General features: G+C 51.1%; 2 protein-coding genes across 3 annotated transcripts in view; both read right to left on the bottom strand.

The window, feature by feature from the left end:
• Positions 1 to 1,841: 1,841 nt before the first annotated feature.
• LOC103818711 (tyrosine-protein kinase Srms-like) lies at positions 1,842 to 9,862 on the bottom strand. Of its 2 annotated transcripts, XM_018917351.2 has the most exons (9): positions 9,614 to 9,860; positions 9,350 to 9,515; positions 6,829 to 6,950; positions 5,798 to 5,964; positions 4,764 to 4,902; positions 4,129 to 4,287; positions 3,090 to 3,271; positions 2,786 to 2,942; positions 1,842 to 2,440 (listed from the first exon to the last, which is right to left on the bottom strand). In XM_018917351.2, exons 2-9 carry the CDS (start codon positions 9,409 to 9,411, stop codon positions 2,247 to 2,249), a joined length of 1,182 nt encoding a protein of 393 aa, XP_018772896.1. In that variant the 5' UTR covers positions 9,412 to 9,515; positions 9,614 to 9,860; the 3' UTR covers positions 1,842 to 2,246. The 2 variants fall into 2 exon arrangements, with proteins under 2 accessions (XP_018772896.1, XP_009091349.1); XM_009093101.4 differs by having other exon boundaries at positions 9,350 to 9,862.
• A 2,286-nt stretch (positions 9,863 to 12,148) lies between these two features.
• Positions 12,149 to 25,494, bottom strand: part of LOC103818710 (peroxidasin homolog) — a 42,082-nt gene continuing 28,736 nt past the window's right edge. The window contains exons 12-23 of the mRNA XM_009093100.4: positions 24,949 to 25,107; positions 24,441 to 24,553; positions 23,067 to 23,223; positions 21,428 to 21,536; positions 20,516 to 20,673; positions 17,740 to 19,243; positions 17,142 to 17,276; positions 16,344 to 16,552; positions 15,361 to 15,475; positions 14,944 to 15,037; positions 14,611 to 14,723; positions 12,149 to 13,314 (exon numbers count right to left, since the gene is read on the bottom strand). Of these exons, the coding sequence (XP_009091348.3) occupies positions 14,628 to 14,723; positions 14,944 to 15,037; positions 15,361 to 15,475; positions 16,344 to 16,552; positions 17,142 to 17,276; positions 17,740 to 19,243; positions 20,516 to 20,673; positions 21,428 to 21,536; positions 23,067 to 23,223; positions 24,441 to 24,553; positions 24,949 to 25,107 (2,849 nt within the window). The 3' untranslated portion in view covers positions 12,149 to 13,314; positions 14,611 to 14,627. The remainder of the gene's footprint in view (positions 13,315 to 14,610; positions 14,724 to 14,943; positions 15,038 to 15,360; positions 15,476 to 16,343; positions 16,553 to 17,141; positions 17,277 to 17,739; positions 19,244 to 20,515; positions 20,674 to 21,427; positions 21,537 to 23,066; positions 23,224 to 24,440; positions 24,554 to 24,948; positions 25,108 to 25,494) is intronic.

Below are 25,494 nucleotides of genomic sequence, written 5' to 3'. Positions count from 1 at the left end.
CCGTGCTGGAGGGCAAACCCAGGCTGTGGATTGGCTTTTCATGCAGCAGAGGAAGAGGAGGAGGAAGGAAAACTGCTGTGGGCAGCAGCACCGTGCCATCACACCCCCATATTCCCCTCCACATCCCCAAGAGGTCACTGTGACTGCGGAGCGAGCTGGTTTTGGGCCATGTGTGTGACGGGCTGGTGCCCCCCTGGCACCTCCGGGTACCCCACCATGGATGGCTGTGCCCCGCAGCAGCCCCTTCACCCCACGCACATCCTTCTCCTCGGGCTTATTTTTGAGCTCCATCTGCTGGCAGCCAGACCTGCAGATTTACTGGTTTTATTGCCATTTGAGCAGCCTTGTCTAGTGTCCCTGAAAGTGTCCCTGCCCGTGGCAGGGGCTGATCTGGAACAAGGTGATCTTGAAACCAAACCATTCAGTGATTCTGAGGTACAGCAGCCCCCCACCATGTCCCTGCCCTTCCTTAGTGTGCCACAGCCCTTCCCCTCCTGGATGTGTATTCAGTCTATACTTTCCTGCAGGGGAGGGCCTGGGCTGCACATAGCTGTGCTCTCTGCTCAGGTGTTTGATCAGGCTGCAAAATGTGCAAGGAGAGGATTTCCTCTTGCAACCATGTCCAAACACAGCCTGTTGCTTTTTCCATCTGGGAATACTCTAACCAGGAGCTGGTGCCTTCCCAGGACAGGGCTGCAGCTCTGTGGACAGGAACAGAGCAGGCTTCATCCCACCCCTAAACCACATTCCTGCCTCCCCTTTCCAGGCCCCTTGCACTTGGAGACTTGCTCAGCCAACAGCCAGACTTGTTTCTGCTGCTCTGCACAGCATGGACACTGCCCAGGCATGGGGAATGTTGCATAAACTTTATTAACTTTATAAATTCCAACATTGCTGTTGGCTCAGTCCCCCTGGTCACCTGCAAAGGGGCAGGATGGGCTTGTCAGGAGGAATTCTTAACCTCTGCCAGTTACCTTTCACCCACAGCCTGTCTGCTCCTGCCACCAGTGCCACAATTGTGTTAGGGCTCTAACAGCCCCACTCAGGCTACCCCTGCCTGCACCAGCCTGAAGCCTTGACATTGCTCCAATTCCTGCTTTTCCATGGGTTCTTCCACTGCTGCCAAGGAGAGTCCGGCCTCTGGGAGTGTGCATGGGCAGGGGACAACAGGGACTTGGTGCAGCACACTCTGCCATGGCTAAGGAGGGACCAGAGGCTCAAGGTCCCCCTGCAATGTCAGATCCTGGGATTAGGGAGGAGCTGGGGGTGGTGGGAGCATCTCTTGGCTTGCCCCATGGGTGGAATAAAGAGCAAAGAGGGTGATGCAGGGTTTTACCTTTGCTGCCTGCACCTGGGATAAGGAGGAATTAAATATTAGGACACAGACATTCATTTTTCTTGGAATAACCACAGGATGGTGAGTGAGAAAAGGATCCAGAGCAGAGCAGCCCAGTCAGGAGCTGACTCTGCAGAGTCCTCAGGGCGTGTGGGGCTGCTGCCAGGAAAGGGGGTGGCAGAGGCACACGGGGTACTTGGATGAATAGAGTCCAAAGAGACACGAAAATGGTTTTATCTGTGTTGCAAGAGTGGGGCTGGTTGCAAATCAGTGCTCCCTTGAACCTCTCCTTGGTGGGCTCCTTGAACCCATCCCTGGAAGTGTTCACATCCAGGTTGGACAGGGCTTGGAGCAACCTGCTCTAGTGGAAGATGTCCCTGTCCATGCCAGGGGGGTTGGAATGGGCTTTAGAGCCCTTCCAACCCAAGCCATCCCATGATTCCTGGGAGGGTTTGAGCAGTGTGCTGAGGGAGGAGCATCCAGCAATGCACTGCAAAGACTCCTGTGGGTGGATGCGCACACATTTATTGATAAATACACCGGACACACACTACAAGATAAATCAAGCAGAGCCACAACTGAACATGAACTGCAAACCTTCACGTTTGTGTGGGGAGCAGCAGGGGCCTCCCACCCTACTGAGTGAACGAAGATGTAAACTTTGAGTGATGCCTCCTTGGGCCTTCTCCAAACTGTTACACAGCCAAGCGCTGGCAACGAGTTCTGCACAACTTTTTGCTTTCTCCCTGGGCCACCTCCCTGCACCCTGGCTGTGAGGGACCACAGGCTGTTTTCTGGGGGAATGTGCTTTCCTTGTAGCCCTGTCAGAGGGCAAACCAGAAGGAAGGAACTTCTTGGCAAGAGCTGGCCTGGAGGGGCTTGTGCAGGAAGGATGGTGGGAAGGGATCCCTCAGGAGAGGGAGCTGAGCAGCCGCCTGTAGATGAAGCCCAGCTTCTCCCTCAGGGCCAGGAAGGTGGGACGCTCCTCCGTGTTGCCACTCCAGCACTCCAGCATGATGCTGTAGATCTCGGGAGGGCAGGGGCTGGGCCGGGGGAGGCGGTAGCCCCTGGTGATTTGCCGTACGGTTTCTTGGTTTGTCATTCCTGCAAGGAAGGAGATGCCCCTGAGTCTGATGTCCCCAAAGGATGCCCTGAAGGTGCACCTGTGGTGGCCAAGATGTCACTGGTGGTGCTGTGAAACGGTGTCTCTGTGCCAGAGGGGTGGTAGAAAAGAGGATCTGGGATATCCAGACCAACTTCCTGCCCCCAGCTCCTGCACCCACTGAATATCCCTCTAAGCCATCCCTGAATGGACAATAACCTGTTCCTGCTCCAGGAGCTGCTCCCATATCCCTTAGGGAAGAGACAATATAACAATTCTGACCCTCTGGCTTTGGGGACCCTGGGCAAGCTGCCCAGCAGGTGGATGGAGTGGGGCAGCAGCCCTACCTTCATAGGGGATCTGTCCATACGTGAAGACCTCGTAGAGCAGAATCCCGTAGGACCAGACGTCGGACTTGAGGGAGTAGGTGCGGTAGTTGGCTGCCTCCGGGGCCGTCCACTTCACTGGGATTTTAGTGCTGCTGCTGGTGGAATAAATGTCATCCTGAAAAGCAATGGCAGACAGGACATGAGGGATGGGGTGAACAACATAGACACGAGTTTTGGGGATGGCAGGGATTGCCTCCATCATGGGACAGCTCTGTGATCTCCAGTGGTGGCAGGGAGGGACCACAGCATCCCCTGAGCTGACCTTGAGGAGCCGGGCAAGTCCAAAATCAGCGATTTTGCAGGTGAGTTCCTCTCCAACCAGGATGTTTCTGGCTGCCAGATCCCGGTGGACAATGTGCTTCTCCTCCAGGTACCTCATCCCATCTGCCACTTGGCAGGCGATGTTGAGCAGGTGGGAGGTGCCCAGGGACTTCCCTTCAGGACCTGTTAATCCAGACAATCCAAGCATTGGATCTACCAACACCTTTTTTGGTGTTTTGGTTTGGAAGGAGATCCTGTGCTGGCAGTGTGGGACATGAGGATGATGTAAAACCTCAAATTTGTGCTCCTGTCTGACTGTCCTTGTTGTGATTTTTGGGAAGTCCAGCACAGCCACATGCTCCTCTGGCATGGGACAAGGGTGGGCTCTGAAGAGCACCAAGGTCACAGATATCCATGGCTTGTTCAAAGCCAAAGGTCACCTTCTGCCATGCAAATCTCCCTGCAGGCCTCTCAGCCTGTTGTACCTGTGAGCCCCAGTCAAAAACAAGGTCAGTGTGGGTGGGAGGGGAAGTACCCTGTAGAAAAACAGGTCTTGGTGGGAGCGGTTTGTTGGATTTTGCTAGGTCAGGAAAAGAAAGGCCCAGAAAATTAAACTGGGTGATGAGTGGTCCACGGCATGTTATGAGCTGTGCACACGCACAGACTCACGGGGAGGTTTGGCTGTTTCATTCCTAAAGAGGGTGGAGTTGCCCAAACACAGTGAGATTCTGTGCTCTGGTGGGAGCTGGCAGACCATGGGTAGGTGGAGGAGGGATGAAGGTCCTTACCAACAGGCTTGGGCTCCCAGGGGCTGATGCAGACCCAACCCAAACAGACACGCAGAGGATCGTGGCAGAATTTGTGATCCTAAGACCATCTCCACCAACTGCCCATGGATTGCTCTGTGTTACCACTGATCAAACAGAGCAGAAACCAGGCTGGCACTCTCTTAGTGTCCCCATTCAGGTTCATAGGGCCACTCTGAGGCACAGGAAGCAGTGACCCAGGACCCCCATCCTGTGGACCAGCACAGCACTCACTGTTGAGGTAGCTGTGGAGGTTGCCCTTGCGCATGAGCTCAGTGATGATGTACACAGGCTCCTCCAGGGAGCACACGGCGTGCAGCTGGATCAGCTTCTCATGCCTCAGGCGCTTCAGGTTCTGAATCTCCTTGGTGAAGTCTTCTGCTTTCATGTCAGCTGTGGGACAAAGCCAACACAGCCTTTGTGAGCCAGTTTCTCAGGTAGACATTGGGACCTCACTTCCTCCAACTGGGATGAGGACCTTTTTTACCTCCTCAAAGCCCATCCCTGCTCTCAAAGCTCAGGTCTGCACAACCTGTGTTTCAGAGCCAAAGAGATATTTTCCATGGGGCTTTGGGTCTCATTTTCAGGATCATCGTCCCATCAGGATTTGATGTATCACAAACCCGTTTGATTTGATATGATGTCACTTGTCACACCCCCACTAGTTGGAGCCATTTTAATTGGGATGCAGCCCAAACTTAGGTTTGTGCACAGAAATATTCCAGTGGTTCCTCGCCAGGTCCTACTGCAGTTTGCATGATAAAACAGTCACAGTGGCCAGGAGGATGAAGAAGTAAAGGAGGGTCAATGATAATGGCAGTGAACAAGAGACTCAGTTGGCTGCTGTTAACATCTGATTATCCACGTACCTTTAATGATCTTGATGGCCACTGGCACCGTGTTCCTCCACAGCCCTTCCCACACCTCTCCAAAGTAGCCCTCTCCCAGCTTCCTCCGCAGGGTGAACTCCCAGCGCGGGCGCTCCCAGCCGTCCCTCTCGGGAGGAGTCTGTCAGATGGACATGGAATGGCACACTAGGACCAGCCCGACAGCCAGGACCTGCTACTGGAGCCTGCAGCAGCCCTTGGTGCCCACAGAGGAGCAGGACGTGGTGCTCACCAGCCAGGGGCTGAGCCTGAGCACTGCCCTTCCCTCTGTGTTCACTGCAGGGCATCCTCTGCATGAGCCCTGCTGGGACCCCAGGTGTGCAAGGGGGAGAGTTTGGAGACTACAGGAAATACCAGGAGTTCAAGTCTTAATTCACTCCTCATCAGACCTCAAAAGTGGCTTTTCTCCATCTCCACCAATAAATAAAAATGCATGAATTAATATTATTGCACATTATGGCTGATTTAGACTTCAGTTTGTAGAGCATTTCTTTTATCCCACACCTTTCAATTTCACTCTTGGATTATTCACATGGTTAATTGCTATTTGCAAGTCATAATCAGTGGATGGAACTCTAATCAGGAAATGAGCTGGCAATTTGGGATTAATACTGTAATTAGACTTATGAGCACTGCACTAATTGGTATAAAAACTTTATAAAAGCCATGTGTTTTGTCTTATATTCTCAGGAAAAGAATTGGAAGTGCAGATTTTTCCAGGATCCGTACTGAATGGGATTGTAACAACTTGGTTTCCAGTCTTTGAGATGGACAACACATTTCAGAAAAATCTGTGCATTTTGGCTTGGTCAAAAATACAAATAAGTGCCATGCCCAGCCTTAACGTGGCTGATCAGAGGTGATGCTGGCAGCTGTACTAAGGGTGGGCTTTAAATTTAGTTTAATGAACTCAAAACCCAGAGGGACAGACTAATTCTTTCTGGTTTCCCTCGTTTCCCTTCCCTTTCCCCACCCCGGGGAGGGCGGGGAGCGGGCCGGGCTGTGCCTGTACGCACCGCAGGGCTGCAGGGCTGCAGCAGGGGGCTCTGGATGACCTTCCAGTGCTCCGTGTAGAAGGCGAGGAGCTCCTCCATGTTGGGAAAGGGGTGTCCCTTCTGGATGTAGAGGCTGCCCCTGGGGCTCTTGCAGATTCGGAAGTGGCTGACCTTGGTGTGGTTGCGCACTGTGGGAAGCCCAGGTTGGGGAAAACTCAGCTCATGAAGAGATCAGTCCCTCCCCACTTCCCTGCTGGCTCCACCCTCTCTCCTTTAAAGATTCCAAGTCTTCTAATAAAGTTAAAGTAACTCAACTCTCCCCTGGACTTCTTCATCCCACTCCCCACCTCCCTTCTGCTCCCACCTCCTGGCCCAGAGGACTCCTGGCCATTGTGAGTCAGGCTCCTTTGGAACACAGAGGTGATGCTCTATTATCAGGGATAATTAATAAGCTTTATTGCCAGGCATAACTCCACCATGGACTGCTCTGAGAACATCAGAGCTGCTCAAAGAGAACAAACCAGGAGTGGCTGTGACTCCCACAGCTCAGGGACTGATGGTGGGATCTGGAGTTTGCCATGAATTTTCCTAGGATTACTTTTATGGGGATTAAAACAGATTGTAATGCCACTGCCTGGTCCAAAACCCCCTGAATCCAGATTTCAGTATGTGGGAGCAGCCAAGGCCCAGGTAATCTGGAGTGGCAGCATATTTTTAAACAACCCTCAGATGACAAAAGCTGCTGGAATGAAATCCTGGGAGTTGGTGCCACAAAACCATCATCAAGCTGCAGTGAAATGTTTATGCCTTTCATACCCCAGACAGGAGCCACGCACTTTCCTTTGCCACAGTGATTCAACAATCCATCCCTGCTCTGCAAACTTTCCCCTCACTCTCAGAAAGCAGCCCATTCCCTTCAACAAGGTGCTGAAAAGTGCTTTAAACTTATTCTTGTTTTCACCCCATGCTAAACAAGCCAGGAGCTGTTCCTAAGGAGCAGCCTGCTTCCTTTCCCTGTGCTAATTTTATCTGGATGATTGCCACAAGGTCACCTGAGAGAGAGTATTCGCCCTTGCTGCTCTCGCTGTCCCGGACGAGGAAGGAGCCATGCTGGTTGGGAGGCGAGAGGAGGAGCTGCTCTGCTTCATTCCGGCTGATCTTGCTGAAGTACCAGCTGGGGAGCAGAGCAGAGGGGTCAGGAGGGAACAGGGCAGGGGGGTGCTGCACAGATGGGTCTGCATCCATTTCAGGGGAGTCTGCACCCTCTGAGCTGGCAAGGGGGAGCAGCTGCTGGGATCTCACTATTTCCTCATTCCTACAGCCAGCAAACAAGTGGCACAGTGGCAAGTCTGTGTCTAAAACCTGTAGATGTGGCTGCCTGCACCAAAGCTGTTCCATTGGGTGGGCTTTACAGGCACTTGGCTGCAGTTTATTGCAGCCTGCAGACCATTCCACGGAATCACAGAACGCCAGAATGGTTTGGGTTGGGAGGAACCCTAAAACTTATCTCATTTAACCCCTCCTGCCATGGGCAGGGACACCTTCCACTAGCCCAGGCTGCCCAAAGCCCCTTCCAGCCTGGTATTGAACACTGCCAGGGATGTGGCATTTCCTCCATCAGTCTCTGGACACTGCTGTCTCAGCTCCATCCCAAAGCCTGAGGTGAGATTTATACTCTTGCACTGACAGCCTGTGGTAAATAAAGCGCCAAGCACCTGGCCCTGTGAGGAAGATGCTCTGGAGAGGTTGTCCCTGTGTCCTGCCATGACAGCAACATCTGCAGGCACAGGATCCCTTTGCACTTCTCGACCTGCAGCTCATGGGCAGAACCAGCTCTGATCCCCTGAGCAAATGGCTGAGCAATGAAAACATCTCTGGCAATTGCCTTTTGCTGCTCCAGCTGGGGCAGTGCTGCCTGGGGACTTCACAGCACCAAGCCGGGGGAGGACCCAGCCAAACCCCTTTTCTGTGTCATATCACTGAGATTCATCACTGAATTCCCGTAAGGAAAGGCACGTTGGCTGGCTGGCTCCCGACACAGGGAGATGCACAGGAAGACGCAGCTCCATCCAGCCTAAGGCAGCCAGGACGTGAGAAGCCAAAAGTTTCATTAGCTGGGATCGCCAGCGTCTGAGAAGCCGCGCAGGAAATTATATGTGATGGGGCGAACAAATTAGCACCCAGCTCCGAGCCGCGGCTCCGCGGAGTCTGCCTGCTCACGGCTCGCTCCGGCGGGGAAGCCGCACACGGTCCTGCCGTCCGCCCTCCCACGCCCTGGCATCGCCCTTGCCCCTGTCCGCGGGATGGGGCTGGGCAGCAGCTGCTCACGGCTGCTGCTCACACAAGTACACACACAGGTACACAAACACACAGGTACACAGGTGGTACACACACACACACACACACACAGGTACACACACAGAGGTACACAGACAGGTACACACATGTACACACACACATGTACACACACCTATACAGACACATATACACACACACATGCACACACACACATGCACACACACACAGATGTACACACACACACACACAGGTAAACACATCTGTGTGTGCTACACGCTCCCCTGTAGCCTGTCCAACTGTCCCACGCCATGGCAATAAGGCAGGGAGCCGACCCCACGGTCTACACCGGTGTGGTCACAGCGCAGCCCAACCGGATGGATTTGCCTTCCTCAAAGCACACGCAGGGATGGTCTCTCCCACCCCACCCGCACATCGGGGACCTTGTCCGGGCTTCCCCCGCTCCTCTCCTCTACCCCACTCAGCACAGGGGGAGCGCGGGGGGGTCCCCAGGGTGCCGCGCCCGCCGCATCCCGCGCTGCCTGCGCTCGGTGACTCAGGGCACAGAGGGAACAGCTGTGTCTCGGGGCGCTTCGCCCGACGTGTCGGGACCAGGCTGCCTTATGCAACGAGGAGCCTGGGCTTTCCCCGGCTGCCAGAGGGCTGAGACATGCCCCGAGCTCCCTGCCGGCTGGGAGAGGCACCCACCGGGAGGAAGCTCCCAGCCCTGGATATGCAGGATGGCAGCGGCAGCAACAGCTGGCCCTGCAGAGCTCTGGACTTCCTGGCAGGTACCAACCCAAAATGCTTCTTCCCGTGCTCCCAAGCCCTTTGGAGCTGGCAGGGCTCGGGTACAAGTTCCCCAGCTCCCTCTCTTCCTGCTGGGTCCCCTTTAACAAAAAGGAAAGCAGGCGGAACAAGCAGGATCCTTTGCAACCCTGCCCAGCATCACTCCGCACCCAGCCGAGAGCCAGCCCACCCCGTGCGAGGGTGATGCAGGCAGGAAGGAGCACCGGCATCTCTGGCGCATCCCCAAATCTCGCTTTCTTTGCCGAACACCTCCACCCCGCTGCCAAGAGCTGCAGGGGCTGCAGGGGTGCCCAGGGGAGGGCAGGTCCCCGCTCAGTCCCAGCGCCGCTGATGGCCAAAAGCAGGGGACGGGGATCTGGTGCTCGCCGCCGCTGTGGAGGGTGAGCGCTGCCTTTCCCTGCGCGGGATGTGCCGCCCGAGCCCAGCCTCCATCCATCCCCCTGTGCTTCCAGAGCAGGGGATACTTACGGGCGGTGAGCGGAGGTGCCCTGGCTGAGGTTGGCCACGTAGGCAGCAGGGACGTAGCCCATGGCCGGCTCCCCCAGCAGCCGCCGGGCTAAGACATACTCGCCCTCCTCTCTGAGGACACGCAGTTTGTCCCCTGCGCTTATGCTCAGCTCCGAGGCGCTGCGGGCTGTGAAAGCGTACAAAGCGATACAGAGAGAGGACTTGGGGATGAAGGAAATGGAAGTCGCCTCCGAGTTCAGCGAAACGGAATCAGAGCCAAGATACCCCAGCGAGCAGCTCTCCGTCACGGAGCGGGGACGGAGCTTGTTCCAGAAGGATGTCAGGAAGGTCAGGCGCTTCCTGACGAACTGCTCCATGCCCGGCGATGTGCTGGATGCGGTGGGCTATGCCCACCGGGAGGCCGGGGCGAGGCGGGATGCGGGGCTCCTGCCGCCGGCCGGGAAGCTCATCCTGCCGGCCCGCGTTACCCGCACGCGTCTGGGCGCTCGCCGGTCCTTCCCGGCGAACTTCCTATTTCTGAAAGTGAAACTGGTTCGTCTGGTGGGACGAGTCCGCCGGCGGGACGAGTCTGCAGGCGGGAATCCCACGCTCAGACCCATGGGCACATCTGGGAGACAGGCACAGCTGGAGCCGGGCTTGCTGCTCTCGAAGAAGAAGGAGAACGGCTGTTGTTTTATTCAATCATTATTTTAAAGTGTGCTCTTTGCTTCTTACCAGAGCACCATAAACACAGCTCTCTGTTCTTCGAGCAGCTCTTGTCACAAGTGGCTGACTCCAGTTAATAGTCTTCATCTCACTTGTGTGGGAGGATATTTTTTTTTCCATAGGACAATAATTGCATCCACAAATGTGAGAGAGTTAAAAGAGAATTAAGGAAATAACCTTAGAAGAGATCTGAGGTTGGATATTTCCTGGTTGGATAGTGGGGGGCTTATAACACAAGATCCTTTCTTCCTTCAGTCTACAATGTCCTCCCAGTTATCCCACTAAAGGATTTGCCTCCTCACACTAATTCCCTGTTGCAGAGGATTGCTTGGGAACTCACATCCCAGATCCACTAGGGTCTGGTGCTCACTCAGCTTCCACCAGAGAAGGGTCCCCCTCAGAATCAGGAGATCTTTGCCTGATGCAGGGTCTGAATCAGCCTCAGGTGCTTGCATGGCATCCTCAGCCAAGCCCTGGAATGCATCCCCAGCTCTCACGGTGTCAGCACAGCCACACTTCCCCTGCCCTGGTCACACTTGGACACTGACTTGATCCAAAGCGCCTCCCAAATCCTACCACCCACAGCCAACACCCAAAAGACAGAGATTACCCCCTCACATCTTCCATGTGCATTTTAAGCCACCTGAAGATTGCTCTGGTGAGAAATCCCAACTCCAACCCCCCAGCCCCCACCTGGACTTTGTCATTTTACTGTTCCAACTAATTAGTGGGAGTTCTGTGCCTGGCAACCCCACTCCTGGCCTTGAGCCCATTATTTTGATTCTCCTCTGCTTGCAGTTGGTCTGTGTAGCTCGTTTTGGGTATGTAGTTGGTATTTGAAAGAGGCTACTGAAAAAGAAATATGAAAAATTAATTGTAGGAGTCTGGGCTGCCAACTTCAACCATGTGGGGTATGAGGAACAAGCTGGACCCACCCTTGGGTCAACAGCTCTAGACATGCTGTGTCCTGCATCCTGAGTGTCCCATGATGGCCAAAAAAATTGCAAAAGGATTTCCTTGTCTGGGTTTTGGATTCAGCAATTTCCTCACCGTCTCCCAGGCAGAGATACCCAGGGCAGAGGGCAGGAGTACAGAGTGCTCCTCAGCATGGCCTGTGCATTCCTGAACTGAGGAGAACTGGGAAGAAAGGGAGTCTTTAATAAAATATTCTGCTCCCTCTTACCCAAATAGCACCTGAATATGTGGGTGAGACCCCCCAAGGTCTGCCCCCTGCCCAGCTCACAGCATCGCCCCCAGTGCCACACAGGGATGTGCAAAGCCTCTGTGCATTTCCCCACTGTGTAATGTCTCTGTGCATTTTCCCCACTATGTAATGTCTGTGCATTTTTCTCACTTCAGCCTGAGGAGGGGAACTGAGGATGGAGCACAGAAGGGTTTGCAGACCAAAGGGAAGGGACACCCCCTGTGTTGTCCTTCTGCAGCCCCTGTGACAAGTGTGCTCCTCAAGTCACACTCCACCAGGAGCAAAAGGGGCTGCCTGGTTATGCCCTGAAAAAAAATCTGATCAGACTTAGCACAGAGAGCTCATGCCTCACTGTTTTAAATGAGGTCTCCCTGAAGTTCTGGTGTGCAAAAGGAGACTGTGAGCTGATTTACCTTTACTGACCTTTGCCAGATTAGATCCTGCAGTGGTACCAGTGATGGATGAGTGCAGCTGATTTCTAACACGCAAGGCTTTGGATCTTGATTTGCACCTAAATGAAAGAGTACTTTCAAATGACAAACATCCCTGAGGACTAAGTACTGCCTTTAAGCTGAGCCTACCAGACATGCAGAGCACACACTCATCCCTGCAAACCTCTGTCTGCACAGGACATACACACACAGCTCAGCCCCATGCAAGGAAAGAGATGATAAATCACAACCTTTTTCGAGTATCTTTTTTTTATTATTATTTTCCTATTCAGTTCCTGGAGCATCCCTGCTGCTTTGAATCCCTTTTAGTACTATAAAACACCTAAAAAACAAAATAAAGAAGAAAAAGCATGTTCATAGAAGTTTCTGGTCCTTGTGCTGTGGAAAAGAATGTGGGAGGATGCAGTAAAAGTGATAAAGATAAGGAAGGCACAGATATCTGATGGATCAAGTATTTCCTCTTCAGTACCCGTGACCAGCTTACAAAGATGTATTAAAAACCAATCTGTCCACAGATTTGGGGTTGTGGTGGGTACACAGGGACTTCAGTTCTAGCACCACTAAGGAGCACCTCCAAAGAGCACCCAAACCAGCAGAGCTGCCTGCACAGCCCTGGTTTGGCTGCAGAGCACCAGGGAGCCAGAAACACAAACAGCATTTTGCATCCACCCGCGTGTCAAACACCACAGCGTGGCCTCTCAGCCTAATTGACAGAAACCAGCAGCTCCCCTCCACTAATGAGAGCACCCATTACACCTAATTAGCTGAGGTTCTGTTCCAGGTCCTGTTACGTTTACACTCAAAATACATCTTCCAGCAAAGAGCCTTCTTGCAGGGAGAAAAAAAGGAAGAGGAGCATAATTCCAATTAAGCCCCTAAATGGGAGGAAAGTTGGAGAATGCAGGTCATGCTGAGGAAAATGGCTTTGAGGAATGGCAGGTGATTTTGGGGCCATGGGATGTGCCACTTGTCACCAACAACTGGCAAAGCCCAGCTGGAGATCCAAGGTGGCCACACTGTACCTGGCATCCCATCCTGAAATACCCAACCCTGAGGTTCCTCTTGGTCTTTTTGGTGACATCAGAAGATGGCTGGGATTTCTTCTGGGCTTCATGTTTCTTTGTCTTTTTTTTTTTAGTGATTTCTCCAGATGTTTCCTGGCACCACAGTGCACTTGACGAAGGTTTAGCCCCTTAATGAATTGTTTTGGATGGGTGTCCAAGGGACAGTTCACACAAGGGCTGGTGGGTGGTGACAGCAGTGCATGGGAAGAGGAGTGGAGTAGAACAGTGGCATTCAAGCAGCTTCAATTTGTCTCTTTTTCCTGGGGCTGTGGAAGAAAGAGACACCTTGGCAGACTCTGGGCTGTCACCATTGAGGGCAGAGCCCATCCCTGGCAGGCTGACAAGGGCAGGGAGGGTCCAGGGGCTGAGGGACTCGTAGACAGTCAGTGCAGAGGGTTCAATACAGGCAAAAGTACAGTGGTCCTGGGACAGGGGGTGTGAGAGCAGGCACAGCACCAGGGGGTCTCGTGGTGGCTCTCTGAGCCTGTAGGGGTGGGTTGGACTGGCTGGTGGAGAGCAGGAGTGCAGGTCACAGGGCACCTGAAATGGCACACGAAAGCAGAAAAGTTCTGTAGGAGCAGCTGGAGGCAGAGTGAGCTGTTTGTAGAGTGCCTGGCAGGTCTGGGGCAGGAAAACCTTTAAACCCATAGTAATACTTTTCAGGGAACCTGTATAGCCAGGTCTCATCAAGGATCTGAAACAATGGCAAGGGAGAAGCCAACTCATACATCACACTGCACTCTGTCACATTTCTGAAGCAGAGTCCCTGTTTGAGTGGAAAATCTGTAAAGACCAAAACACCAAATCATGCTGATAAACAGCCTGGCCAGCCTCCAGGCTTTCCCTTTCTGCTTTTTCCTGTGTTTATCAGCACAGACCAGCCTTTGCTTGCCCCATCCTTTAATCTAACTTCAGAGAATGAATGCTCCTCCTAGTACTGACTGCCTGGCAGAACTGCACTTCTCAAAACTCCTCTGCTCCTGTCCCTGAAGTAATCATTTGCAACACATAAAACCCATTCACCACATTCCCCAGATTGGCAGGTACCCGGGAGCTGTTCAGCCTCTCTGTCAAGGCTGCAGGGATCTCCGTGGGAAGCAGGAGAAGGGAGCTCAGGCTGTGTTCCCCATGCCCATGAGCACCTGGACTGGAGTTCTGGCCAAGACTGTGTCACTGCTGAGAAGCAGAGGGAGTCCTCAGGATGGCAGGGGCTGACAGGGACTTTACACAGGCACCTCACAGCTGTGCTGCCCTGGCTTGTGCTCAATAAACATAGGACTGCTGCCTTCAGGAGTGAGGAGCACGGTGACTCAGATGGGCAGGGGGAAATCTCTGCCAGTTTGTAAGCAAATGATGGATTGCTCCATCTGCACAGATGTCCTTGTTCCCCTGGGAAAGAACCAGTCCATCCACTCCATCACTGAGCTTTGTGATATCCCTCCCCACAAAGGCCCTTCTGAGGCTCTTGGATTTGGGGTTATGACATTAAATGTTGTTAGAATAAACCTACCCAGAGTCCCAGGAGAATAGGCCCAGGAGACCTCACCCAAACCACCTGGTCCATCCTATACTTATGTCTTTCCCCATCTTTGCCAAACCAGTTCTCAAAGGACCTCCAGGAATGGATATGCCACCACGTCCCCAGACAGCCCATTCCAGTGAGTCACTAATCATTGCCAGCAGAAACAAGTGTCTAACCTGCTGCATTTAAGTCTATTACCTCATGTCCCATTCATCACCTCATTGCTCCATCCTCCCAGCATGGGAACACTGCTGAGGTGTCCCCCCACACTGACCCTGTGGGGCCCCAGCCCAGAACAAACACACTGATCTTACACAAGGAGGCAACATGGTCATCTCTTTCTCCATTTGTCCCCAATCCTCTTGCCCTGTCCACGTGTGCTGGTGTTCCTGTGGTGCCACCTCAGCTGGCTCTCTAGTGCATTCACCTGGGGAGGAGAAAGCAGCAGCTCTGAGAGGAGTCTGCACCACTGCACAGGTAATTTTTAACCTGCCCCAAATACAGAAAGAATAAGAATAAGAATAAGAATAAGAATAAGAATAAGAATAAGAATAAGAATAAGAATAAGAATAAGAATAAGATAGAGAATGAGAAAATGCTGGCTCAACTTTTCTTTGCTGAGGTTCATGACTCCATGAAAGTTTTACCTGTTTCCGTAGGGAAGTGACTGTCTTCTCCAGTTCAGCCACAAGGGACTCAAGATTCTCTCTGGAGGAAGAGCTTGGTGAGGGTGCCTCATCTCTGGGGTCAGGGATAAAAAGTGAAAGGGGTTATGCAAACTGCAGCTTCCTAGGTGAGGGAATCATTTTGCCTTCTCCAACATCAGCCTCCAAGCGAGCATCAAAGGGAAGGGGCCAACTGCCAAAGAGCCCCTCAGCCCAGGTATTTACACATCAGAGCTGGGCTCTGCACTCAAGTGTGGAGGACTGGCTGAGCTCAGCACCTCTCTACTGATCCACCCTTGACCCCAGATCTCTGCAAAGCACCAGATTCAGAGGCCTGAATGGGCTGAGATATTGAAATTTCTGTTTCATAAACTGGAGGTAGAAGGAGTGATACTGCACCTGGGCAAGGCAGGCTTGTGCTTTGCAGGGTTTTCCTCTGGGTAGCTGAAGCCAGGAGATCTCTTGCTTCGGAACCGCTGCGAAAGAGCCCTGAATTGCCCTCGTGTCCTGCAGTCTTGGGAAGGAAGGGAAAGTCTGCAGTGAGCACTGGTGTTTGAAGCAGGACTGTGTGAACTGCAGCAGCACAAGGCAGCACTGCCCTCCTGCACCATCCACCCTGGACACATCTCTTGGGACAGAGGGAAGGAGGCAACCATGGTGTGGAAAGGGGTGTGCATCACTCGTGGATTACCATGTCTCAAATGGACATCTGAACCAGAATGCAGCCCAAGGGGACCATGGCAGGATCTGAGGTTTAATGGCAGAGATTTAGGCTCCCAAATATATCTGTGAAGTGACATGTGGTGGGGATCATGTCCTGTTTCAGTCTCTTCCTCAGCCAGAGACCAAAGCCCTCAGTGAGGGGGAGTTTCAGAGAGATTAAATGAAGCTAACAGAGTAAACAGGCTTCCTAGAGAGGTGGCCAATGTCCAAAACCTCTAGGGGTTTAGAAGAAGCATTTGGATATAATAATAATTAAGACATAATTAATAATTTGCTTTAATTTTTGATCAGCCGTGAATTGGTCAGGACATTGGACAGGATGATTGCTGTAGGTCGTTTACAGCTGAAATATTCTATTCTATTCTATTCTATTCTATTCTATTCTATTCTATTCTATTCTATTCTATTCTATTCTATTCTATTCTATTCTATTCTATTCCATTCCATTCCATTCCATTCCATTCCATTCCATTCCATTCCATTCCATTCCATTCCATTCCATTCCATCTTCAGCTCTCTTTGCACCCATTTGCTGACACAGGGGTCTCATGGTACAGCCAGAAATCAGCTACAATTCCATAAAAGCTGCTGTGGCATGTGACAAATGCCACCCAGAGTGATGCCCACACCAGTCAGTGCCAGAGCATCCCCCTCCTTACCCTCACAACAGTCCTGCCACAGGCGGAGGTCCACGGCAGGGATCTCCTCACAGCTGACCATGCCCTGCAGGTATGATGCCACCTGGAACACGTCTCTCTGCAGCTGCTGGATGTGGTCACTGTTGTCACAGATGACACGAGCCAGGGACGCCTGTCTGATCTGAGTCAGCTGTGCTGGTGTGAACACTCCGGGGTTCTCATACCAAAATCTGCAGTGGGGTGCAATCACAGCATGACTCAGGAGTGGGAGAGGAGGGAGTGAGTGAGTGAGTGAGTGAGTGAGTGAGTGAGTGAGTGAGTGAGTGAGTGAGTGAGTGAGTGAGGCTGGGAGAGGAAGATGAGCTCCCTGACATCTGTGTGGCAGCACCCACACCCCTCAAAATGAGCGTCTGCTCTGGTGTCAGGTGGCTGCAAACACAGATGGCTTTTTCTGGACCCACAAATCCCTGTGATACTGCCCTAAGTGCATCAGCAGGCAAAGGTGTCTCGTTCACACAAGCAGTAAAGAGGGATTAGAAAGAAGCTCCTGTGGACATTTTCTAGGATTTTCATGCGATATTGGGAACATCCTCAATGATTCCCAGTGTTCTGCAGTGAAATGAGAATCATTAAATCAAGAAAGGACACCTTGACAGTAACTGTGACAAGTGTTCTTGCAAATACACTGGACAGAGAACACTGTTCCTCATATCATAAGACAGTAAATGAGAAAAAAATGCAGATTCTGCTTCTTTCTGTAAGGCAAAAAACCTCCCAAAGAGAATACCAAAGGATTTGGGATGGTTCCAATGGCAATACCTGTCTCCATCCCTCAGCCTTCTGAACTGAGTCGTTAACAGGCACATCAGTGTTGGTCCCACTCTGGTCCCAGGGACAAGATCCTCCACCATAAGTGCTGGAAACAGGTCAATATTTTTGGTAGTTCCATATAAACTGCAGGATAACAGATATTAAAAAAAAAATGTTGAGAGGCTTTCAAAGAGTGGTGATAATATAAATCTGATACCAACATAGAAATTTGTATGTAGGGAACTCATCTGGACAATATTTTTAATGGTTTTATCTAAAAGACAATAGGATAAAGACCTGCCTTGGAAGAGGCAGACAGGGCAGATAGGACGCAGTTTAATCTGACTGGAAAATAGCTCCAAGGCTCAATCTGCTCCCAAACTACACCACAGCAGGGCCTGACAGCATTCCACCCAAAACCAGACTGATCACTTGGAGAAACTTCATTTGTCTAACCTGATTGTTAAACCACAGTTATTACCCTATCTTAACATCTGTGGGGGGCAATATCTGGGAAGGTTAATCCATGGGTGTACTGGAAGAAGCAGGAACTTTTCACTGACTGGTCTCCAGTAATTTTGATCCTTCCACATCCAGGCTACAGTACCTCCTGAGCTTTTCTCTGATCTCCAAGTTCTTTATCTCATTTCGGAGGTCCTCAAACTCCTGCACAGAGGAGAGGTTGCAGAAGACTCTGAAGTCATTGTAGGGTGGGATGCCGTGGTCTCGCCCTCTCTGGATGTTGATAGCAGCCAAGTCCAGTGACACAGAGTGTGCCATGGAGAAGAGTTTCTCTGTCAGCTCCATGTTGAGGAGTTCAGAGGGCACCCGCATTTTCCCAGGAACCCCAAACAGCCCACGGAGGAGGGGGTCGATCCCCCCTTCCTGCATGATCCTGAAAGGGGAGAAGAAGGCCTTGTGCAGGGGGATGTGGCCTTGTGGGATGGGCTGGAAGGTCTCGTTCAGCCGGTACAGGATGGGGTTGATCAAGGTGTGCCCAAAGCGGAAAGCGGCCGTGGCAAAGGCGTTTAGAATCCCCGCGTTGACGTTGGGGTTGTAGCCTTTGTACTCACCCAGCATCTTCATCCCAGCCTCCCCAAGGATCTTGGGCAGCCACTGGGCATAGGTGATGTGCTGCATCTGGGCCCCCACGATCTTCCTTGCCTCGTGGTACAAGAGGTCCCCGTCCCAGTGCGGGTTGAGGGCGGCCAGCTCGGTGGCAACGCGGTTGTGCTCCCTGAACCACAGCGTGTGCATGGCCGTGAGCCCCAGCTGCTCGTTGGCACGGTGGTCTCCCGCCAGGAAGCACGGCACGGGGCTCTCATTCTCATCCCTCATGCACTCCGTGGGTGGCCCCACAGCAAAGGGAAGGAGGTGCTTCCCTGAGCTGGGCACAACTTGCCCTCGTTTCAGCAGCCCTTTCTGGCTGCTCAGATCTCGCAGCTCCCGCGATTCCTGCTCCGTGCTGCCGTAAACGTTGGAGGCGTCGATGTAGGACGTCAGGTGGTTGATCTGCTCTCTGGCATAGACAGAGTTCATCAGCAGGGAGGTCATGCCGCTGCCACACACGGGGCTCGAGCGCACAAAGAACATGCAGCGCCCGTTCCGCACGCGGGGGTCGTTGGCAGGGACAGTGATGGAGAAGCAGGGAGGGTCGTTGGTGCACACCTCGCTGCAAGGGGCTCCGTCTGAGAAACGGGACATGCTGATGGCTGCCACCGTCTGGTCCATGTCGTGGTCCAGGAACTGTCCCCACTGCATGAGCATGTGTGTGAACTGGTCATCGGGGGTGATGGTCTCGGTCCCGATCATGGCGGTGGAGACAAGGCGAGGTAGAGGAAGGGGCAGATCCCTGGCATCTTCTGCCAAGGAAAACCCTCGGGGCAGGTTAAATCCATTCTGGTAGGCAGGTTTGAGGAGCCTCTGGAAGGCTGTGAGGGATGCACCCCACATGGGGTGCTGGAGGTTGTTACAAGAGCCGTCGTGGGTCCTGTACTTCTGGTGGAAGCAGATGTCGGAGCAGTTGGGCGTGCGGCGGTGCGCGGAGCAGCCCGACAGGTTGGCGATCATGGTCAGGTAGTGAGGGGACACCAGGTCATTGTAGCGATAGCCTGCAGAGGGAAGGGCAGAGCGCCAGGTCAGGCATCACCTGTGGCCTCCTGATTCCCACTGTCCCATGGAACAGCTCTGTGTGAAAACCCCTGTTGGGATGGGCATAGGACAACCAGGTCTCTGAACGTGGTGTTGCTGTGGAATTTGTGGGAAGCAAAGGAAGCACAGGATCACATCGGACCCACAAAGCAAAAGAGAAAGGGAAAAGAGTTAAACTGCACAGAGCTGGAAACCAGAAATAATGTGACTGGCAAAGCAAACTGTGGGGGTGGTCTTGGTCCCTGTTCTAGGTTTATTTTATGGCTCCCTGGGTTATTGCTGCCACCATGAGCTCTGTCACCCACCCAAGCTCTACGTGACGAGCAGCAGGAAGCTGTGGGTGACTGCCAGGGCACTGCTGGGCCGTGTGAAAGTGCTGAATGATGCTGCATTGTGTGGATGCTGACAGGGCAATGAGGAGGAGAGGCTGGCAGTCCAACCAGCCCAGACCAGACCTGCTGCCTGGAGAGACATTCCTTGCACCCTGGAATACATCCAGGCAGGAAAAAATATTTACAGGCCCCAAACACACATGCCTGCTACATGATGAATCTCACGTATAGGTAGAAGCACACAGTCTACAGGAATGTTTGTTGTATATCACAGAAGTGCCAGGTAGGAAGTTTTGGGGTCCAACTGCTCTATGACTGTACTTCATTAGGTATTTTTGGTGTTACACTGCTTTATTTGCTGTCTTACCTCGATAGAAGGAACCTGAGTTGCTGGGACTGACCTGAATTTGTAGCTAAGAGGTTAAAGTAGTAGAGACAGAAAAGGGATATCCCACCTCCTTTGTAACAGCACCCAAATACCTTGGAGTTCACAGCACTGCTCTCATTGCCATTTGGAGGGCAGGAAAAATCTCAGACCATCTCTTGAGGGTCTGAACTTCAGACCCACAAGGATACTCCTTTATTGGTTAGATGGCTAATATTTTTTTAAGGTATAGAGCTTTTATAGCCATCCAAGAAACCTTTACCAAAACAGGGAATTAAAACATTTTCCTGGGTATCAAATTGTTTCAGTGAACATAAGATCAGCTCTTCAGCTGTTAAAAAAACATGAGATATAGAAAGAATTGCCACCCAAACAACACATTTCTTGATATGCCCTATTTTTATCTGGATTTTTGATAAACCACTGCACAGTTTAAACTTCCTGGATGTCTACATATCATTGTTTTCATTTCATCCTGCACACAAAATTAAGAAGGGAAATGCAATCTCTCCTACCTGTGACATTCATGTCCACAATCAGCCCTTGCTGCACGTGCTCCTGAATCAGCTGCAGGGTCCTTTCAAAGATCTCCCCTGCCCTGGCTGTCTCAATGGTGTAGGGGTCCCTTGGGTAGCGGAACAGAGCCAGGAGGTCATTGGGAGTCTTGGGGCGCCTGTTTCCAGAAATTAAAAGTGATGCAGGAACATTAAAATTAATCAACTCTGCCCAGGGCAGTGAGACCCTACAAGCAGCAAGAGTCAGGCTCTAAGCTGGTCTCATGCTTGGCCCCCAAATTAGTGCATGAGACCAACGTGGCTTGCCTGCACATTGCAGATGATTAAAGAAAGGATATTTTTCCCCAGGAAAATGCACATATTTAATTCCCTCAGTTTCTCTGGGTGTTTTCTGTGATAGCAATTTATTTTTTCACTTTTCAACAGCTGAAACCCAGAGGGTTTCTGGCTTAATACAAGCTATCCATCCTTCCAATAAAAACATATATTGGGGTAGAAAAGGATTGAATCATATTCACTCGAGAATTTATTTTTTATTGAGGAAATGGTTGGAATTTTTATATTATTATTTCTGTACACCCTCTACAAAGTCAGTTGCATTCATAAAATGACTGCTTTGATTATTTTCCTTTTTATTCACTATCTCCACAACCAACTCCAGCTGCCAAAACACAGATAGAAGTGACAGAAGAGATGCTGCTCGTGTATCACACTTTTCCAGAATCCCAAATCTGTTGGGAAGCTCTATCACACCCTACATGGTGCAGCTTCAAATTCCAGCTCTCCAACAATCCCACAGCTTTCCTTTGCGGGCTGCCAGTGCCAAAATGAGCTTTGAGAAAGCTTCATTTCTTGTGGGTTTTTATCACTTTTCTACCTCAGGCCCCAGCTCCAGGCCCTTGCCACACTTACTTGCTGAAGAGCTCAGTTCGTGTGGAGTTGATGGCGTGGTCCACGCTGCTGATGGCCTCGCGCAGTGACGTGGCCACAAACGTGTCCCCGCTGCGCCCCACGTCCGTGGCTGCCCAAAGCACAAAGAAACCACAAAACACCCTCAATTTGCTTCCATATTCATGGGCCCTCCCAGCTCATGAAAATCTGCGCAGCAGCTCCGGCTCCAGTGACCTCGCTGCAGAGCAAACAGCATTTCTGTTTGTAATATAAACACCATAAATTTATTTTATTTATTCTGAAGAATGGGAACTGCCTGAAAGAGAGAGTGAATTTTTCAGGAGAGGTCTGTGGGCACACATTTTCTCCTGTACAGCTTTGCAAAAAAAATGTCTGTTCTGGTTAGTGGATAAACTGCAAAAAGAAAATGTAAAAATCACAGTGAGTTAATGCAAAAGAATATATTTACTTCCCACAAAGGTACTTCTCAAATTAATGAAATTAATTTAAGTATATTGCTCATATATTAATTTTCTCTTTGTGGAAGACTTTACTTATTAATTATTGGCAGTATTTAATAGATATTTATGATAATAATAGTTCAAACTTAGTATTAACACATTTGCTACATCATTTTAGATAAAAATACCAAAGTTGTTGTTGGAATACCTTCAGAAGTAAAGACATCACTTCTTTAAAATCACTACAGGATGCATTTTAAAGCCAGGGCCTTTGTCAGAGCTGAACAAACCAGTTCCCAGTTAGCTACTGGTTATGCTACAGCCAGCTGGTGAATGAGGTACCAATCAAGAATAAACCACAGAAATTATCTCAGGAATTATTTCAAACAACAAAGACACTTCTGACCATTTTCAGCTCCTTGCTTACAGCCCCTGAATGGAAAATGTTACTAAATTCATCTAATAAGTCACTTACTAGCCACTGTGGCTATTGGTGGAACTGCTCTTTACTTATATTTAAAACTTTTTTGCTAGTCTTTGATTTCTTTTTTCTTTTGCCAGTTTTCTTACCCTCTAAGAGGTACAATTTCCACTCCTGACCACTGGTTTGACCAGCAGAGGAGAGCTACTCCTCCTTGTTCATTACAGCTTCCCTAACGCACAGAGCAGGATATTGAAAACCAGACCTAGTTCCCATTCCCAAGCCTAAGGTTGGACAGTCTAAGGTTGGACTTGATGATCCTGAAGGTCTCTTCCAGCCTTTCTGTGATTCTATGGCTGTCAGACATTTACACCCCTGCATTTGCAGTGACAGCGTTGTTCTGTTCCTCCCATCCCTGGCATGCAAGGTTTTGGTCAGATGATGATTTGTGAGCACACTGGCACATTTTAATAAGTTTCTCCCTCCCAGCAGAGGCAATAACTACATGGACACTGACAGCTGGGCTCACAGGAGGAGGTTTAAGACAACACCTTTGGCTTTGCAGGGAGCAACTGCAGCTCAGCTGAGCAAACAGCGAGGGGCAGCTGGGAGGTGCGTGGGCTTTCCCAGCCAGGTGACTCCCATCCAAAAGGACCTGTCTGCAAAGAAACTGAAGAAATAATTTCTTACATAATTATCTGCTCAATGTGTAGCTGTGAACAGAACCCAGCAGGTCCTTACATGGGAGCCAGAGAAGGCTCGGGGGGAGATACAGTACCGGTGATGGTGAGCTGCATGGCACTCGAGGTGAAGCCAAAGGGGTTCCTTGCTATGCACTCGTATCTGCCCTGGTCAGCCACACCCAGGTCCTGAATGGAGAGGGTCCCATCCTGGCTGATGTGGAACTTGCCACTCTCTGTGATCTGGATGCCCTCCTGTTGCACCATCAAAACACAGAAGCTGTGTCAGAGCACAGGAAGCTTCCCACCAGCCCAGCCTTCAGCCTGCTCAGCAAACCCAGGAATGGATGTGATGAACACATGTGGCCACCAGATGTTAGCATTGCTCTTCCAGAGAAACCATAGAGACATTCAAGGACACCTGCTCCTGATGGGACCCACGGTCAGGAGGTCCCTGCTCAGCTCCTTCCCCAGGTTGTCCCCACAGGACACCCCACACAGACACGCTGGCTGGAACTATTCCCAGGCCCTGATGCCCCCACAGAAGTTTCATGGCACAGAATTAAGTTAAAATATTTTCCATTTTAGGACAACCTGGAACTGATGGATTTTTGCTGGCCTTGACCTGCAAATCCCAGCTTTTGCTGGCTTTGACAGCATCACTCAAACCCAACCTGGCTGGTGGCAGATGTGACTTTAGGTTTGCCTTTTTTTATTCTCCTGCTTCTTAACATCTTTGTGCTGCCCTGCCACAACTTAAAGCTTGCTCTCTGCCCTCTCAGGCCCTTTCCTTCTGCTCCCACTGCTGGTTGAGCCCACAGAAAGCTGCAAAGGAAGAAAGCTGGTTCAGCTCCCATCAGACTTTTCTGGGGTAAGTGTAGCTCAAGCATTTTCTGTGCCTGACTGTGCTCAAAGGCAGGGCAGGTAACAAGGAAAGTCCCAAGTGTTGTACTACAGAATAGCAGAAAAAAGGCCAAAAGAACTTAATCTAATGAACTTTTTGAAAGAGCAGCCAGGCTGCTGTGTGATTTTGAGGGATCATGGCTTTGCCCCATGATCCCTCAGCTGGAGCCAACAAGCATCATCCAATACCATCAGCAGGAATCATGGATATAAGGAAAAACTACTTAGAAAAAAAAAACAATCTTCAGGATTGGTTTATTTGTGGGGGGGGGTTGGTTTTTTTTTTTTTTGCTTCCAGGGATGGTCAATCAAGTATTTATATCATCCAGGAATGACACTGGCTTCAAGTAACTCTTTTGGAAGGAAGAACAGGACAATACTTGCTGCAAGGCTTTGAGCCTGAGAAACTGCAATGCTCTCTTAAAAACCCCATCTCAGTGGAAATGTTGGTCCATATCCACGTGTTTTGCAAAACTAATGAAACTGGGAGAGGTATTGAAGGGGAGAGTTGTTTAATTCTCCCACAGAGGAGCTGTCCCTCTCCCCAGTGATGTGAAATCACCACGTACCTTGACCCAGGTGATGGTGGGCCTTGGGTCTCCCTGGGCAGCGCAGGAAATGGAAACATCCTGGCCTGTCTCTGCCACCAGGTCTTGGGGGGGATGAAGGAACACTGGGATCACTGTGCAACACAGGGGAAAAAAGTCACTGGGGTGAAAAATGCACCAAGGAAAACAGAGAAATCTGTGTGTAAAGAAACATCTCAGCATGGGGAAGGCAGAGCTGCTGCTCTTGTAAGGGCTCTGCAGAGGGGCAGCAGCAGCTCACCCTGGGCTCTCTGTCTTACCACCAAGCTCTCTGTTCATAAATTTATTTTTAATTTATGTTCATTATTTTCTGCTCCTCTGCATCTCTACCTGGGGTGACTCCACAAAAATGTGCTGCACCATTTAAAATCCTTAATTCAAAGCCTTTTTAGAAAAGATGCTCCAGCTGACAGAGTTTAAAATTCTCAGCATCCAGGTTTCCATCCATTTACCACAGAACCAAGGCCCCGGCTGTGCTGGCCCGGCTCACCTCGCGGGGTGACGGAGAGCAGCACGGGGACGCTGGCACCGCCGATGGCGCTGACGGCGTGGCACTCGTACTGCCCGTGGTCGTGCAGGGCCACCCGCCCCACGCGCAGCGTGCCCGTGGCCAGCACGCTGTGCCGCCGGTCGCCTGGCAAGGGCCCACCTGCGGGATCAAGCAGCTCGTTAGTTTCCTCATCCCATCGAGGCCAGGATGATTTCTGCTTTGGTGTGTTGTTTGTATCTCTCCGTGGCTCTGGAGGCTGTTGTTGGATTGTTATAAAGTTTCCTGAGGCTGGCGCTTTTCCTGTCAGATGAACAAATTCCTCAGGGCCAGTTCTGATCTTGCTTCTTGTGGGAATCAAGGACAAGACTCCTTCTCAAGACACCTCCTTGTGTATTAGACATGAACAACCAGCAAGGAAGGAGATTTCAGAAGGGGTTGAACCAAGAAGAGGAATGACTTCATGACCTGTTCATTACCATTCATTACCTGTGTTTCTAACTGGGGATTCTTGTCATTTATGAGGATTTGCTGAACTTATAAAACTGT

The sequence above is a fragment of the Serinus canaria genome, chromosome 20, assembly GCF_022539315.1.
Source record: "Serinus canaria isolate serCan28SL12 chromosome 20, serCan2020, whole genome shotgun sequence".
Lineage (NCBI taxonomy): Eukaryota > Metazoa > Chordata > Aves > Passeriformes > Fringillidae > Serinus > Serinus canaria.
Note: the sequence above shows the minus strand (reverse complement) of the source record. Positions and strands in the feature narration are given on the sequence as shown.